At 44.6% G+C, this 18,115-nt stretch overlaps 4 protein-coding genes across 5 annotated transcripts; 1 reads left to right on the top strand and 3 right to left on the bottom strand.

The window, feature by feature from the left end:
• The first annotated feature begins 257 nt into the window (after positions 1-257).
• On the top strand, positions 258-2,116 carry LOC139929818 (C-signal-like). Its single transcript, XM_071922864.2, has 6 exons — positions 258-401; positions 493-547; positions 721-908; positions 1,139-1,300; positions 1,492-1,602; positions 2,003-2,116. The coding sequence occupies exons 1-6, from the start codon at positions 258-260 to the stop codon at positions 2,114-2,116; spliced, it is 774 nt and encodes a 257-aa protein (XP_071778965.1).
• A 31-nt stretch (positions 2,117-2,147) lies between these two features.
• LOC139929817 (E3 ubiquitin-protein ligase TRIM35-like) lies at positions 2,148-5,663 on the bottom strand. Its single transcript, XM_071922863.2, has 6 exons — positions 4,974-5,663; positions 4,502-4,597; positions 3,486-3,716; positions 3,367-3,389; positions 3,154-3,272; positions 2,148-3,037 (listed from the first exon to the last, which is right to left on the bottom strand). Exons 1-6 carry the CDS (start codon positions 5,523-5,525, stop codon positions 2,478-2,480), a joined length of 1,581 nt encoding a protein of 526 aa, XP_071778964.2. The 5' UTR covers positions 5,526-5,663; the 3' UTR covers positions 2,148-2,477.
• A 924-nt stretch (positions 5,664-6,587) lies between these two features.
• gipc1 (GIPC PDZ domain containing family, member 1) lies at positions 6,588-11,640 on the bottom strand. 2 transcript variants are annotated; one of them, XM_071922845.2, is made up of 7 exons: positions 11,584-11,640; positions 10,347-10,925; positions 10,032-10,217; positions 9,668-9,848; positions 8,808-8,920; positions 8,620-8,701; positions 6,588-8,404 (listed from the first exon to the last, which is right to left on the bottom strand). In XM_071922845.2, exons 2-7 carry the CDS (start codon positions 10,644-10,646, stop codon positions 8,253-8,255), a joined length of 1,014 nt encoding a protein of 337 aa, XP_071778946.1. In that variant the 5' UTR covers positions 10,647-10,925; positions 11,584-11,640; the 3' UTR covers positions 6,588-8,252. The 2 variants fall into 2 exon arrangements, with proteins under 2 accessions (XP_071778946.1, XP_071778945.1); XM_071922844.2 differs by having other exon boundaries at positions 11,452-11,601.
• A 1,190-nt stretch (positions 11,641-12,830) lies between these two features.
• Positions 12,831-17,583, bottom strand: dnajb1a (DnaJ heat shock protein family (Hsp40) member B1a). Its single transcript, XM_071922813.2, has 3 exons — positions 16,918-17,583; positions 15,625-16,235; positions 12,831-15,321 (listed from the first exon to the last, which is right to left on the bottom strand). Exons 1-3 carry the CDS (start codon positions 17,126-17,128, stop codon positions 15,091-15,093), a joined length of 1,053 nt encoding a protein of 350 aa, XP_071778914.2. The 5' UTR covers positions 17,129-17,583; the 3' UTR covers positions 12,831-15,090.
• Positions 17,584-18,115: the final 532 nt, after the last annotated feature.

The raw sequence follows: 18,115 nt of genomic DNA, 5'->3' as shown, positions 1-18,115 counted from the left end.
TCAATTCAGTTAACATGAATGCTACATCTGATCATCTCATGTAGTTGCAACTATGTGACTGCAACTTCCATACGGCCCAAATTGAGATATGTGTAAATGTGTAAATTGCCCACTTCCTGAGTTGCAGCATAACTCAGCATATGGAATAGCCAATCTGCGATATGAGAAGGTGGGTGTGGCCAGGCTATAAGTAAACATTCAACAGAGGCTGAATGCAAAAGCTGAGTCAGAGGCACGCAGAAGCTGAAACGGGGGAAATGGCAGCTCAACCGTGCAGCGTGCTTATCACCGGAGCCAACCGAGGCCTGGGCCTGGAGATGGTTAAGCAAATGGTGGAAGCGCCCCGTCCAGTGGGGAAGCTGTTTGCCTCCTGCAGGGACCCAGACGGACCCAAAGCCGAGGTGAGAGTCTTAAGCTCCTCTGTGCTGCGCTGATCTGCATGACTGCTTCCAATGTTATGAAACCATTTCTGTGTGTTTCTGTGTGTTACAGGCCTTGCAAACACTGGCAAAGAAGCACCCTAATGTCATCACCGTCGTCCGTCTGGGTAAAAGCTCTCTGTTCCGTCCCATTAAACCTTTCAATAGCCCTTCTGTCCCGGTCCCATGTCCAGGCCAGACTAGACCGTATGAGCAGCCCAGTGTTCTGATGTTTATTTGACTGTCTGCCATTGACCGCTGCTGGTGCTCCACTTTCTTTCTCTCTCTCTCTCTCTGTCAGACGCCACTGACCTTTGTAGCATAAAACAGTGTGCCCAGCAGGTGGGCTCTCTGGTGGGGCCGGGCGGTCTGAACCTGCTGGTTAACAATGCGGGGGTCCTGGCCCGCGGCACCATGCAGACCACCAGTCCACAGGACATGCAGGCCGTGTTCAGCACCAACGTTTTGGGCCCCATGAACATCACTAAAGTAAGGGGAGAGGGAAGTGCAATTCAAGTTTCGTAACAAATACACAAACGCATAACTTCATGAATACTGCATTTTTCTAAAACAAGAGTAAAATTTGGTGGTGACATTCCAGTGTTTACCTGAAGTCTGAAATTATTCAGCATGCAAGATTTGCTTCTCTTGCTAACAAATTTCATCATCACCCCTCCCTCTCTCTCTCTCCCTCTCTCTCTCTTTCTGGTCATCATGAGGAGTTCCTGCCTCACCTACAAGCAGCAGCCAAGGCCAGTGGGACACCTGGGATGTCCTGCAGCAAAGCAGCCGTCATCAGCATCTCCTCAGTAATGGGTTCCATGGCAACCGTCAAAGATTCATATGCCCACCACCCTGCCATCTCCTACCGGATCAGCAAGGTTAACAGGCCACTGACTAACACCGTGACCCGCTAATTCACACACCACTAATGTGCTGTTGCCAAACACACCCAAAAGCCTCATCAACTGGTGGACCATCACCTCCATTGTTCTATCAGACCTCTTTTTATTAACACCCGCCCTTCTTTTTTTTCCTGTCCCTCCTTTTCCTCCCTCTCTGCTGTAACCAGGCAGGTTTGAACATGCTGATGCTGTGTGCTTCAGAGGAGGTCAGGAAGGATGAGATCCTGTCTGCTGTCCTGCACCCTGGCTGGGTGCGCACCGACATGGGTGGGGAAGGGGTGAGTCAGCCGGTTTCCACTGACCTCACAGGTCCGTAAAGGATGCAGTGAAACAATGTGGAGGAACCAGAGTCAGACTCTGAATCAGAATTAACTTTATTCATTGAAAAGCACATTATTTACATCATGCTGTATGATATCATAGAGGACATCACATTAAATGGTTGAATACATATGCGATCATTGCATGGTTTCTGAAAATAGCAAAAAAAAACAAGCAATTACAGTAGAATCCATACAAGCCACAGAGAAACACCAGGGGAAAGAGAGCAGTTTGTAAAGTGACTGACCTTGTGACAAAGTAGGATCTATAAAACATGAGATTGATTGACTAGGAGTGAAGGAATCGGTCTCTGTAGTGTGTGAACCTGTATATTAAATGTGTGTTTGTGACCACCAGGGGGCGATCGACGCTCCAGAGAGTGTGGAGGGGCTGCTGAGAGTGATGGACTCCCTGACTGAGAAGCAGACTGGAGCCTTCCTGGATTACAGGGGCAAGCCCATACCCTGGTAGACTTGAACTGCCATTCTATGCTTTGTAAATTGCATTACAGTAAATGAACCCAAGTGAAATGAACAACAGTGCTGTTCTGATTACTTTGCTTATTTACATCACACTTAACACACAAACCTGTTTTTACATGTCTACAGTAAGTCTGAACGCTAAATACAAACATGTTTTATAAACACTCTCATTGTCTGATTAAATGATTTGACTGAGATTCTAATACACTAATGTCCTTAAAGCATAAGTTTGACGATTTCGGACCAATAGTATATAATTTGTGTCTTTTACATACCTGCAGTACTTGGATACTGGCTCTATTTTATCACCAAATTTATCCTTTAACTGGTGACTTTAAGGTGCTTCCACATCACCAGGTGGCGCTGTTCCATACAGCCACTTTGGCGGGGCAGATCTTAAGGGGGCAGGGGTTATTCCCATTGATGTTGGCTCCGGGGCAGAAGAAGGGGAACATCTTCTCAGTGAAGAAGTCGTTGAAGGTGTAGATGGGCGTCATGCTGACCGGGTTGGAGAAGGTCACCTCTCCAGAGTCGTAGTCCAGCTGCACCCGGACTCTGGTCAGCTCCCCCTGCAGCTGCAGAGGGGTGCAGGGCCGCGTCATGGCCGAGTACTCGCCCTCGCAGTGCGAAATCATCCAAAAGCCGCCCTCTGGACAGCCCGAGATGCGGCCCTTCCTGTTTATGGACTCCTTCACCACCCCGAGCATCCAGTCCACCTTGTCGCCCACCTCCACCTCCCAGGCGTGGCGGCCCGAGACGAAGCCCTCTGAGCCCAGCACAAACACAAAGTGGCCAAAGCGCTCAGGGTTGTCCGGGAGCTGCTGGACAGACCCGCTGTTGGCCACACTGGTCAGGTCTTTGGACAGGGACAACCAGGAGTAGGCCGTGTTGGGGTCCAGGGTGACAGGGGCTGAAGACAGACAGTGACTGAGTAACAACTGCAGTAAAAACAAGTGTGTTGAATTGATTTACAAAAAAAGACATCTTTTATACCACCCAGTTACAAAAAGTAGAGTGAGTGCTTACTGTACTGAACCAGCTCCACCATCTTCTCCCAGACCTGGTACTTGAGGGAACTCACATGCTTGGCCACATTTATGACAGCACCTGACACCTTTTCTGGATCCTTCTGGCTGATCTGAGCTCTGTGGGTACAATATCGCAGACAAGGGTCAACCAAAATAATAATAATAACTAGTAGGCTGAATCTGGTATATAACAGGCACTGGCTCTTCTTACCTCTTCTTGGTATTGTTATAGTTCTGAAATGCAAAGAGAGAGTTTAACAAACATCTGTCTACCCACTGTTTGTATGGTCAGATGACATCAAAGGGGGGAAAGTTTTAAAACGTACTCACCTGAAGAAAGAGAGCATCACTGGACGCGATCTCATTCTCAATGGCAATGACAGCGTGAGAGAGGGTGAGGATGTCTCTGGTGATGCTATCTGACTTCTTCTTCACCAGCTGTTTCTTCTCCTCGTCCTCCTCCTGCAGGGTGGCCAGTCTGTCCGTCTCCTCCTTCTGGAGGAACTGACGGAGCTGTTCAAACTGCTCTCTGATCTGCCTCTCCGTAGCCTGGCTCTGGGTCTAACACACATGGAAATAGGGGTACAGATTATTATGGATATCTTCCTGATATTGAGTTGCAGCCCCTTTTGCACAATCCACATCTCAATTGTCTCAAAGCTTAAAAATCCTTCTGACTCGTCTGCTTCTCTTTATCTACATCTCCTCTTTTGTGATCAGTAGGGGAAATCAATAAGGGGTATATTGGCTTTTACCTGGATTCACCTCATCAGTGTATTTCATGAAAAGAGCAAGTGTCCTTAATATATGTTTCAGTGTATTCCCTAACAAAAACTCACCATAATATTCCTATAGGGATTTATGATGTGGCACTCTGTAGTGAGTTTATAGTTAACTTAATGTACTATATGGTATCTCCTATTGTATCACTACAATATTCCTATGTGATTTAATGTGTATTTTATAGTTTTACCATTTGTCTAGTATCCTTCTAAAATATATTATTATTATATTATAGGATTACTAAAGTTCTGTTTCATAACAGTTTAACAAACAATCCAACCATTTTCTAAAAATGACCTGAATGTGTCAAATTTATTGGGGAGATGTATTTGTGTTCTGGTTTCTCAAGTAAACAATTTAACACAAATAGCCCTGATTGCTCTGTCAAAAATCCTTATCACACAATCTAAGAATATGCATCCTAAAAACAAATTGGGTGGCTTTCCAAACACCTTCCTTGGCGTGTTTACACACTAACAGTGTGTGGCTCAGCTTCAGTCACAGTCACGTCGGCAGTCATGCTGGTCTTCTAGTGTTTCCAGGACCTCTGTGTTTATTGATACCTTGATGTGCACAGTTGTGTCATCACACTCCTGCTTGGCTTCATACAGGCGACGCAAGCTCTTCTTCAGAGGAATCAGCTCGTTCTTCAGCTCTCCCTGAGGGAGGAATGGGGCAAGGAGGGTGTGAGAGAGAGAGGGGGGGGTGGGGGGGGATATTTCAGTGTTACATTTTAGGATAATTTTGACACTGAGCTTAAGAGAAGCCATATGGAGCACAGCAAGGTGGGAGATGGGAAGTGGTTCTGGTTTCCTGGCTCCTACTGAGCTTCTTACAGAGTTTCCTGGTTCCTAACTACTGTCAGGCATCTGAGTGACAACCAGTTTTCAAAGTTTCACAGCAGTGGTGAATCACTGATTGCTGATTTGGTGTATTATAATGCTGAATGCATCCAGTGCTAATTAATAAGAAAAATCCCTGTAAAATAAACAGTGAGATAAATTCATAAAACCGTAACAAACATGAGTGCATTACCTTGAGGTCCTGAGCTCCCTCTTCCAAGGGACACACTCTGTGGCCCTGGTGCCTCTTGGAGGTGTGACACACACAGCAGAGGACCTCCGAGTCGTCCTGGCAGAAGAGCTTGAGAACCTCCCCGTGTGCGAGGCACTTGACCTCCGCCATCCCTGCCTGGTCCCCCGTCCCGCCCGCCCCTGCCCCTGCCCCTGAGGTGCCTGTGGCCGCCTGGCGCTCCTGCTCCCTCAGGAAGGTGTCGGCCACGTTCTTCAGGGCCAGGCTGACCGTGGGCTCCGTCAGCGAGCACTTCCTCCTGCAGACGGGACACTCGCGCCGGGCCTTCTTCTTGTTCCAGAACTGCTGCAGACAGGCCCGGCAGAAGCTGTGGCTGCACTTCAGCACCACGGGGTCCTTGAAGATCTCGCAGCAGATGGGACAGGAGAGCTCTTCTTCCAGCATGGAGCCTGAGCGCGAGGAAACAGCCCGCGGTCGAAGGGACAAGGCTACCTTGGGACTGTGGAGGAAGGAAGGTTTCCCAGGCTGGGAGGAAGCACGTGGACGCAACGCCATGGCTGGTTCCTGTTGGCAGGGGGGCTTCTTTTATAGCTGTGGTCGCTCCTTGCAGGGGAACTGCAGATCCTGCAGTCTACACGAAGAAGACTTCTCTCAGCGTTGCTCCTCACTGTGAAGGAGGAGAGACTGGACTGCTGTTTGAGTGCACAGAGCAATCTGGCCACAGAACATGAGGGACCAGGGCTATAGATCAACAGAGACTTGAAGAACAGGTTTACTTCACCTCCAGTAAATAAAGGACAAGTCACCACCCCTCTGCTACCAGCCCACACTAGGACTCTATGAAGACTAGCCGTATTGTCTCCAGCAGAGCGAAAAGTTTTCCTCCTTTATAGATAAAAGCTAGAACTGTTGTTGGAACATCTGAACTGACAATGGTAAGCTTCAGTCTGGTTTCGGTCAGCAGACTTGTAGGTATGCTGGCAGAAGGCTGATGATGTCAGAAGTGATAGTAATGTAAACAGGACTCAAAATCCATTCGAACATATGTATCATCTACGCATACTGCAAGGGTCATTCAAGTTTAATTGGGATGAATGTCTTAAGTTTGGCACCTTCCTCAATTTAAACATGAGCCCTAGAGGTGACCCCCCCCCCCCGCCTCCCTCTCTCCCTCCACTTTACAAGTGATATCAAGTTAACCATTGTATATCGTGTTACATTACCTCTGATGCCCTGCTGACACTAGAAGTGATTTAACTGTCTAGTTAAACGTCATGTATATTTCAGGAGGACGAGGGAGTGAGAATAAACACAAACACACACACACACACACACACTCTCGGGGATGTGTTCTGTGAATGGTGGAAAACAGTCCAGGAGGTCACGGCTTAGTTTCTCTTGTTTTCATGAGCAGGAGGTGGCAAACTGAGCTAGCCTGAGGAAAAAACATCATCTGACCTAAACGAACATCAATTTTCTCCTACATGGAATAAAAACAGACCCAACCAACTTATTTTTTGGTATGTAGGTATGTACAGTATATACATGCATGTACTCCCAGGATGAAACCAGGGAGCATACATGTAACAAAGAATAGACAGAGAGAAAACTGCTATGTCGATGTCGTTATTATTGCGTTATAATTGGACATTGACAACAGTGTAATAGAAAGCCATCAAAATAATGTGGTGTTCTCAGTGTTACAGTGTTCTAGCATCAGTCTCAATACATAAACCATCTAGATATTCATCAACATTGAAGAATGACAAACAATCCATATACTACAAAATAGCTTCATATGTTTGGATATATTGTGAGGATACTGAAAAGGTAACGGCAAAAGTTATAAGACATTTTGTTCAGCTATGTTGAGTAGTAGTTGTTGGGGTGTCTCAGAAATTCAATTCAAACATTGCCTGTTTTTCCCCCTCTATGAACAAAACAAATCACTTTGACACAAGATGGAAGTAGTTTGGTATCATTCAGCTCCAACAATAGCGTACTTGATTTTTCAGCACCATGCACCAGATTCTTCAATGCATACATTTTTTAAAATGTATCAATTGCATAAAATGAGCAGAAATGAAGGCATTTTGTTCTTCTTAACTGATCCATTATCTTTTTTAGCACAACTACTCGGTTCCATCTCATGACCATCTCTAATACTGCTCTCTGTAATGCTTAAGTTTCAACACAAGATGAAATTCCTCATCTATTACACAACCCTTCTCTGGTTTCAAAATAGACATCACGTCACTTCATATAAAAACCTTGCAAAAACACTAGCTAAAAAACAAAAAACAAAAACAAAGTCAGCACAGTCCACAAATCGGGGCACCATTCTGCTCCTTATAAAACAATGGAATATCCTCGTAATAAGGTAAATTAACACTGATTCTCTTAACACTGGCAAACGATTGGTATGAGACTGGAATGTGCTGCTGTCTGTACAGTTTAGCGTCATTGCAGCATGGAGTGTTTTAATGGTGAACAAACACCATTACTCTTTTAGACAGTGAGCTACAATTCACTATGATCCTTCTGTAACCACAATAGTTCTTCACTTACCAAAAAGGACATAAAACCAACAGAACTTATTAAAAACATAACAGCACATGCTTGTAAGACTCATGGTCCATAACTGTAACACGGAGTGGTTCACAACAACACTGTACCTCAAGACAGCAATAACTGTGGTGGCTCCCCAGGTGAGGTACAGTGCAGTTTTTTGTTTTTTTTTACAGCGCAGTGCAACACAGTGCAATGTGGAAAATCACATTTTTTTTTTTTTTACTAAGTATCAAATATTTACTTTGTTAGCCACAGTCCTTCATTTCTCCCACACTAGAGACTTTGTGCTCTATTTGTTCCAAGGCCGACAACTAGAATAATGACATGCAGGTTTGTGTGGTGCAGTCAAGAGGAATGCTCATCAGCGCGCTCTTCGTTTCTGGAAAAAGCCGGAAGACACGTAAAAAGCACTTGCTGCCAGAACATAATTGCCTCGGCCTTTGTATTCAACTGTCTGACTGGGTGATTGCTCGGTCCTGTAACACTGTAAGAGCGGTGCGACAGCCATCACAGTCAGCTTCTTTCTCCCATGATCTGACTTTATCCTCTTTCTCTAGGAAGAGTCTCCCAAAACAGTACACTCTACATTAAAAATAGTAGGAGTACACTGGAATAAAAACAAACTCATGATGGTAGTGTAGTGATTCCTAGTAGTGCTGTTTGTTGTGGGTGTCACACACACAGGTTGTTCTGCTCCCTTGGTTTCCGTGGTTACAGCCGCCCAACCTTAGCGTCGCCGATGGCACCCCACACATCAAAAACAAATTCATCTGGGAAGGCAAAGTCTCCCAGGGTCTCATCTAAAGCCTCAGCAAACTCATCAGGGTTCTTTTTGTCCTTCCCCAGCTCCACCATGGTAGCCGCTGAGAGAGAGAGCGAGAGAGAGTGAGAGAGCGAGAGAGAGAGAGAGCGAGAGAGAGAGAGAGAGAGAGAGCGAGAGAGAGAGAGAGAGAGAGAGAGAGAGACGTAAGGAAAACATTCAGCGAACACACGGAAGTGACACAAACTGATCATGACACTTGTAGTGGCAACTTCTTTAAGTGAATCTTTCCCCTCACACACACACACACACACTTACCCAGCTCGCTGTCTCTGATGCCCATGTAGCTCTCTAGGAGGTCGTCCACCTTCTCAATGGCCTTCTCCTCAAACGCAGAGGGCTGGAGGAAGACAAGCCAACAAACAGTCAGGGGATGCAATTCAAATACATTTTGCAGGAGCGCAGAGAATGCTGATTAACCCAGAATAAGTCATGAACACACTTACCAGTTCCTCCACAGTAGCCGGACCCTTGGAGCGCAGGCGCAGGGTGCCCCTGCCTGTCCCCAGCTGAGCCCCTGATCCTGACCTGGACCCTCCGGACCTCTGGCTGATCATGTCTACACACACACACACACACACACACACACACACACACACACACACACACACACACACACACACACACACACACACACACACACACACACACATTCAAGAAATCCCTTCAACACTTTAGTACACTCCATCAGGATTCCCCCTTCCATCCTCCAGCTGGGGCAATGCCCTCTTCACTACAAACGGTACAACCATGCCCATTCTCATTTTGCTCAATTTGAATTACTGATTATTGTACTGAGTGGGGCTCGTGTCTATTCATTTTAAGAGATCTGTCTATGGGATTTTATGACAGCAAACTAATTACATTATCGACTATGAACCTGGGAACCACATTGAGAACCCAAATGGGGCGTAAAAGATATTTAGAATAGAAATTGGAATGCTATAAAATCCAAACATAAATAATGTCTGCTTAGCCACAAAAAAGAAGACAATAGTGCTGCCAGTAGGCCAATAGACTACTCTAGTAAGTAAGTAAGTCTTGAGATGAGGAATGATTGTGCCCATTTCCAGGAGTTAATGACAACAGGTAAGGCTTCGAGGCATAGAGGCTGAGGAGCAAGTTGCACTGCCACACCACCTTGGGGTCTCCTGCTGCCCCGGCTGGAAAGACTTCTAGGGGAAACCACACCAAACATGCCGCATTTTTATGAAGTCATTTAATGACAACTGTTTTATCTAACACGTATTTCAATGAATAACCCTATATCTATGATGATGACTCCATGTTTCCTTCTCCCACCCACCGAAGGCCTTGAGTGGCTCCACCAGTTTGATGGTGAATTCCTTCCCCTTGGGCAGCTCCTTCAGCATCTTGGCCACCTCATAGTGTCGACAGCCAATCAGGCCGTGGCCGTTGATGGACTCGATCATATCTCCCACGTTGATGACCTGGATCTGGTGGATGATGCTGCCCTCTCTGATTCTCTGAAAACAATAGAGCTCAATCCGGTAAATAATCCAGCTCATCACTTACTCCCCATCTCTAATAATTACACAGAACATAAGCTTCTGTGTAATTCTCTTTTATTCAGTCCTAGGTCATGCGTTTCCTGAGAGATCTATGAATGAACACCAAAAAACATTCTTCACCCTTTCAACATTGCTCACCTTGATGAAAGCGTAGCCAGCTCCATTATCGGTGATAGTCAAGCCTAGCGCGTCCTCCCCTTTATACACCTCTATTTCCTTCCGCTGGCCTTTAATGTGGGCAAAAATAAAGTCCTCTAGCCCGATCTGACCTCCCAACAGTTTCTCCATGTCCACCTTGTGAGTGTTCAGCGTGCAGAACATAACCTGGAGAGAGACACAGAAAGACAGCAAGTGAGATTTAGAGTTATGCTTTTTCCACCGATGATCTGAGGCAAACATACACATCCTCATACCAAAAACAATACATTTGACTACCATAAGAGTATAATTCACCTCAGCTGGTGGGATCCCAAAGGCCTCACCGATCTTGGCGTAGAGCTCCCGCACATTGCTGAAGCCCTCGATGCGCCCCGTGGGGCTGCCGTGGGCGAGCTGGGTGTGGAAGATGAGGCGAGGTCGCAGGCTGCTGGGTGGGGGCGGCAGACCTTCGGATGTGGCCCCTTCTCCTAGCCCAACGACACCTCCATCTAGGCCATCCATACCTGAGACATTGAGACCTGCGCGGATAGGCTCCGCTTCCTCGTTCTCAACTAACGGGGATGCCTTCTTTCTTCTTCCCAGACCCAGAGGCATAGTAGTCCTGCTGGCAGACTAGAGGGAATGGAGGGGGAGGAGGTCCACTGCTGCGTTGGGGAGCTACACTATGGTCCAGACCAACATACACCTTTTCACCAGTAGACTGCCAAATCAGGCACAGCTATCATATGTTTACAGCACAGCAATAACACAGTCCTTCAGTCCAGGTTGAAGGCTTGTTTATGAGGCACTATTTGGAGTTACAAATCCAAGTATGAGGGCAGCTTACATAGCTAGATCTGATGTCCAGCAGCTTGGAATGGGTCGTCTGAAGCCCTGAAACGAAGAGAAAGATCATGTCCATCATCTACATTTCCTTATAAGAGCAATGACTTGTATATAGCAACAGCTAAAATATTCACTGCGTACGCTTTCAGCCTAACGTTACATAAAATAAAGCGAGGATGATGTTGGCTAACATCTGCTAACTCTTACAAGTAACGTTACCAAGATATACACAAGATAAATCATAGCTACGTAGGAAATAGCTGGGCAGATAGCGAGAAGGAGCTAATGTTAGCTGCTAGCTGTAAGGAACATTCCCCACAAACCATCAGTATCTTTCAAAGTTAGCAACACATACACTTGCAACTCAGAGCCTCTAGCTAGCCAGCAACTTAGCATAGACTTAAATAAGAAGCTAGATCAGTGACTGTTAATTACACTTGGTATGACAGCGTTACTATTTTTGAAGTACTGAATTAACGTTGGCTATGACTCGTATCGCTAAGGTTAGTTAGCTTAACTAGGATAGCTAAATGTGAATATAAGGGAATAGACATGGCAGGCCAGTCATTCTTACCAGAGCAGGAGTTTTAGCCAAGTAACGTTAGCAGGCTAAGCTAACCGGTAGAGCTAGCGTTACTTGCTGCTGTCAGCTGACAAAGTCAAAAATAACGTTACGTCTAGGAAGAAAGTCAAATATCTCGCTAACCTTGCTGCTACGCTCTTGAAAGGGGAAATTTGCAAAGCTGTGGAGAGGGGAAGGATGATCTATCGGTATGCTGCTTTAGATTTAGCCGCTTGCTGCCAGCAGGGGTGGAACACTGCTGCCTTCAGGTTTTCCTCGTAAACTCCTACTTCACAGTCGAAAATCAAGTGCTTTTGTTCGGAAATAACAAATTGACCCCGTGACAAAAAATGTTTTTTAATGGCTGCTGTTATATTTTAAATTAAGTGGCACAAAACTACTTTGTGCTACAGCAGACGAATGAAGACAATTACATGTGTGTCATGAATGTGCTTGATTTTTCTTTTTTTTTTATTAAAGGGGCATTAAGCAGCCTATGACTTTTAGCGACCTCAGCGAGTAAGGCACTGCAACAACATCTACAGTCTCTGGCAGAGAGAGGTAACATGCCATGATCCAAAATACTGTAATGATTATACTGCTGTGTCATTTGTTTTTTGGCTTGAGACTGACTCGTGATGCCGGGTGCTAGCTCATATTTATAGCACTATCTTCCATCATTAAGCAGTTGAGACTATAGTAAACAGAGTACAGGCCAGAAATCTCAGCACATGCCAAAGTAATCTCTGAGTCATTGGTATTGGTCAACAGCCCAAATCAAAAACCCACAAATATTATGGTCATTTAGTGCTATAGGACAGAACAATCATGCTTATTGCACCTTTATCTTGTTAGCCAGAAGTTGTAGTAGATACATCATATAATCTATGCTCCGCCTCCTGAACGTCACATCGTTGCAACACTGGTATCACAGAAAATTCCCACTTTGCGAGTCCTATTCACCCCTTCGCTAGATTGTCCATTTGCTGTCAATTGGTAACTCCGCATATTTCCTACAATACTTGAAGGCAACACAAGCCCTCTCTCGCTTGATGATGAAAAGATGCGCTGCTTCCATCTAGCGGACAACACAGGCAGACGGGGGGCAGGGATGAAGGGCATGATAAACTCTTTCTATTTGTCAAATATTTTACCCACTCTTTCAAGGTAATATAAATCTTTCTTAACTCACAGTATACACTACAGTAAGTGCATCAAAATGGTGCAAGCTGAAAATGGGGCCTTTTTCTGAAAGAATCATACAAATCAGCAGGATTTGCTACCTTGACCATGTGATATACAGAGAAAGTTCATAAACAGCACAATTTAAAAAACGGAAAAAATAGTGAGGACATGTGAGGCTGCGCTGACAGCTTTTAATTGGTCTTCTTTATTATAGGATAGGCTCCTAATGCCAGCGATGGCCATTTCATCCAAAAGGAGACTGAATTATCAATTGCCTGTAAATATTTGTGCAGATTCCATAATCTGAAAGAAACAAAATATTCTGAACATTGTAAACATGTAAAATGTATGTTCTCCTCTCACACCTTGTACCCCACTGCTTCCCAAAAGGAGTTAACAAGCCCTGTACTGTGCTGAAATTAAAGGCTAATATTTTCCTCCACTCCACAAAGCCAATTGTGTTGCCTAAGGCCTCCTGTGTGCAATGGAAAGTTAACACAAATGCAATGCATGCCGCTTTTTAGTCCAGACTTTAGGAAGAAAGAGGAAAAAAACAATCTCCTTAATGCTGAATAAATTGCACACTGACAGGTCATAGTTTATTAGATATTTATTTGCCAGTCTTGTTTGCCAGTCTATTGAATATAGTGTGGAAATGCATATTGTCGCAACATAGGAAAAATGTTTTCAAAAATATTTCCAACCCATATTCGATCCATGATGTTCAAAACAGACTGTCCTGAATCCCAAACAACATAACCAACAGGTAAAACAAAATAATGCTTACACTTTTTTCCATAAAAAGGAAAACATTTGCAAAAAATAAAGCAAATATTCTTTTTTAAAACAAAAAAGTAAAACATTACAGAGATTACATATCTCTACATTCATGTTAAACCACATGTTTGTGTCAGTTAAACTTAAACTCCAGTAGGAGTGGAATGATGAGGCCAAGTACTGACTGTGAGAAGTTTTTTTTCCCCTCCAACAGTCACACCAGGACAAAATATGTATTTAAACTACTTGAAAAATACTTCAGAAATAATTCAGACAGTTATTTTAACTGTGCCTGAGAGCAAAAATAAAGAAAGTGATTTACTAAGTGGCATCTTTACTGTGAAAGGTGCGCAGACTGAATATAAGATTGGATTCAATGGCTTGCCTGGGATTACCACTGAGCTGTGAATCTATCCATATCCAACCAAATGAAGCTAAGGTATGGTAAAGTGAGGACAGAATAACCAAATAAAAATATAAAAGAATTTGCAGAATTAAAAAAAATTCAAATGTCAGGGAAGAAATTGTTAATTTCACAGCTTGAAAAGGACTAGGTAATATTTAGCCTAGTACTAGACTGATACAACAGTCTAATAACTAGTCTGGTTAAAAAAGCACTGGCTTTAGATTAAATAACAAACAGACAAAGCAGACAGAGTAATCACAAATGCAAATTTCACTGAGTGGGAATTAAATACATAGGGTGTGCATCCTTAAGTAAACGAAGGGGAACCACTGAAGTCAATAACGTAAGATGTTGCTAGTTTGTCAGTCACACAAAACAGGCTACACACACATGCACTCACATACTGCAGACACACACGCATATTGTAATTACATAGGGACATGGTTATTTGGCACAAAATGTCTCCCCACAAAAATTTGACATAAGCAATCAGGTTGTCTGCTGTGCACTCCGACATAAACAAGACACTGTGAAAGAATAAAAGCATAAACGTATTTCGCAAGATGTGCCATCTTTAAAATTCCAATGTTTTCTCCTTCAGGCTGAAGCTGAGAGAAAATTCTCAGCATACTACCTTTCAGGTTTCCGCCCAGTATGTCAGCCTCACGTAATTCTAACTGCATAGTAATACTGGTAACCAAAAACAGATGCAGTTTAATAATATAGGTATAGCTACATTCTGGCATGTGTCACTGCACCTGAGGTATTGTTTATAAGTTGTCTGCCTGCAACTGTTGCCTTGGAAGCCCTTCCACAACTGTTTGAGGCCCAAATCCTCAGTTCCTAAATGAAATGTTCAAGCGGTACACTTTGGTAAGTCTTGCTAAAAACCTGACAACCGGCACCATTGTCATTTTCTAAGGTTAGACGAACTCCTTCTTGAAGCCGAACCACTACAAATCACATGACACCCACTCCACGGCTCCAAGAGGCTCCGCCGGGCTGCTACTAAATACTGTGACAGAACCCAAGTTGAATGCACACCAAAAAGGTCAGTTGTTCGGTCAGTTCCCTAGTCTTGTGACACTCCATTAAACTGAGTGAAAATATAGATTTGGTACTTGAAATAGTGAAATTAAACTCAACTAGAACCAACACAAATCTGTCCTGAGCCAAGTTGAAGTCTGGGCCAAAATGTGACGCTACACAGGAGAGTGCCATTGGGAATGCGGACTGGCTATCTTAGATTTGTTAGATGTTTTAGCAAACCTAAGTAATTTGAATCATGGTGGAAGGATCTGACTCAATGCATCACGGGTATTTTGGCCCAACTTGTCAGGGAATTTCACCGCAAAGTCCAAGACCATGTCGCCCCTCTTCTCAGGACACTTGGATAGGGGCAGCCCTTCTCCCGCTATGCGCTTTTTCATTCCAGGTTTGACTACGTCTCTGGAGGTCACAGTGATAGTCCTGCCGTCCAATGTGGGGGCATTGACTGTGCATCCACACAATGCCTGGATAGAGAGAGAGAGGGAGGGGGAGGGGGAGGGAGAGGGAGAGGGAGAGGGAGAGGGAGAGGGAGAGAGAGAGAGAGAGAGATTATTAGACAGACAAACCACTGATGTTTGGTTAAGTCTTGATAATCATCCAACATGTTCACACAGATTGTCCTCAGTCTTATATGTATAACACTGTCAAAACTGTACAGGAACAGACAGTTAATTTGTCATTTTTCATATCATCAACACATGACTGCACACAGCTTGAACAGCTTATGCCTGAGTGAAATGCTCTGAAATGAGAATCTGTTCACTTACATCTCTAAGAGATATTTTTGCAGGGTAAATTATATCGGAGCCCTCTCTCCGGAACACCGGGTGGGGTTTGTCTTTCACCACAAACACCACGTCTGCGGGAATGTTGGTGGGAGTCTCGTCTCCCTCCCTGGGGAAGGTGATCTTTGTCCCCTCCTTCCAGCCGCGCTTGATGTCTACTGTCAGAATCTTATCCTCATTGCGCACGGTGCAGCCATCCGGATTCAGCCGCTTGCGGGAAATCTTCATTTTCTTGGTGCAGCCGGAGAAGACCTCCTCCAGGCTCACCTTCAGCTCATGCACCACTGGCGGGTCCTTCTTTCTCTCTCGTCCTCTATGGGGGCCCATATGCTGGGATTTGAAAGACCTCTGAAACCCGCCCATGCCCCCCATTCCTCCCATCCCTCCCATCCCTCCCATCCCTCCCATGCCAAAGGCTGCAAAGGGGTCATCAATGTCCATATCGTCATCCCCGTTGCGTGTGAAGAACTGATCGAACGGGCTACGGCCGCCAAAGAACTCGGCGAACATTGCATGAGGATCTCCATGGAAGGTGTAGTTGTAGCTGGGACCATTGTGTCCTCCGCCTCCACCACCGGTGGGACCCTTTAGTCCTGATGAGCAAGAAAACATGAACCCACATCAGAGCTTTGGGACCATATGCATAAAGTTTTGCAGGGAATAACCAAGAATCTCTGCAAATAATGCTTATATCATTACTTAATAATTTCAAATAAAAATCAATGGAAAAGTACTCAGACCACCTCAAAGTAAATGTCATTGAGATAATGGCTATAGGTACTGGGGAATGACATGTTGCTAGAAATGGCACAGCATAGTCCATTAAACTACAGCAATATATTATATTAAAAAGTTAGTTTCTGTTTTGTTTTTTTAAACCCCAAAATAAGTCATATCTATGCCTGTCCCTGCCGTTCAGATTGTGGTGGATTGTGAATGTGACATTACTAAGCTATTAAACCCTTGAGGCAAAAACCTAGTGTTGAAGTGGTTCAACCAGTGTCATCAGTCCACTAACAGGTTTTAACACAGCAGGCAGGAGCACGAGCTTTCCAGCAAGTTCTCCAGCTACTGCTATTGTTACACGAGACCTTTTCAGTCTTTGGTTACTGGTCCGTGAACTAAAGAGGCCAAGACATGGATAATAGTTGAATTTATCCAGTGTATTGGTAAATATGGACAGAACGGGACAAGTAAACATGCAGGGTTAGAGTTAACACTGACATCTCAAGTTGCAGGGCAGCAGCACAAAGTACAGAGATTGGATTCAGTTACCTTCTTCTCCATATCGGTCGTATATATCCTTTTTCTTGGCGTCACTGAGTACATCGTATGCCTCGGCAATCACTTTGAATTTATCTTCGGCTCCAGCTGACTTGTTTTTGTCAGGATGATAACGCAGGGCCTGTTTTCGGTACGCCTTCTTTATCTCATCTTCGGAGGCACCTTTGGCTATTCCCAACACCTTGTAATAATCTTTACCCATTACAGTAACCGGTCAGTTCCTCCACTTCACAAAATCATTGTCAGCGTGGCAACTTCAGCTGCTGTTCAAGGCCAACAACAAGCACGTCCTGCGCTGGTGTTAACATGCAACAAGCTTCGCTGCAGCTGTCAGTCCAGCTAACATTAGCTGGACTAGCTAACCAACAAGGTTAGCACTCCTGCTTGTCACAATCTGCACACAACTGCCCGATCTATACTGAGGTGATAGTAAGACGAGCGGAGTAAATGTCACTCACACAACACAGTATTAAACTATAACGTGTTCTTCTGGATAAAGAGGAGGTTAGGATATGTTGCCACCAAGCTGCCAACCGTGCGAGGAAACTTCTGGAAGAGGCTGATGCTGCTGATGTGTGTAATCAGAAAAGATCCAAACGACGCGAGAGGTTTCACTCCCGCCAACTTCCGCTTTCGCTTAAATCCCGTTAGGCAAACTACACAGCTTCTTTTCGGCTGGTATTCGGGGGGTGGATGACACATTCAGTCCGATATCTATTATTTATGCGAGAGGCTTATTTGATTTAGCCGAATAGCGTTATATTTAAGGTCTTAACAAGCTACTTTACTGATATGCTACTGACTGTGAGAGCCAGATGTGTCTTTAAATCAATTAAAACAATTTGCTTAGCAGGAGCTCATGTGAATGAATATTCATAGGTCTTCTTGCATAAATTAGCTGCCGTATGCATTAGCTAGCCATCCTGCTTGCTTACTGTAATAGTAATATTACACAGTACATTCCAGTAATATTTTTATTTTAGACAGTTATACGCATGTGCGAGATGATTTCCTGCCCCGTCGCTGCTCCGGTCTAGCGGACAGGATGTTTTCCATAGGCTGGAATAGCATGTTAATTATCTTGACGATCTTCTTGACTCTGTAATGTTGTGAACACCCAGTTTCCTTGTTAATCCTTTTTGCGTCACTACGTCAAACACGCCCCCCTGCTACCGCTTGAGGCAGGTTG

The sequence above is a fragment of the Centroberyx gerrardi genome, chromosome 7 (assembly GCF_048128805.1).
Source record: "Centroberyx gerrardi isolate f3 chromosome 7, fCenGer3.hap1.cur.20231027, whole genome shotgun sequence".
Lineage (NCBI taxonomy): Eukaryota > Metazoa > Chordata > Actinopteri > Beryciformes > Berycidae > Centroberyx > Centroberyx gerrardi.
Note: the sequence above shows the minus strand (reverse complement) of the source record. Positions and strands in the feature narration are given on the sequence as shown.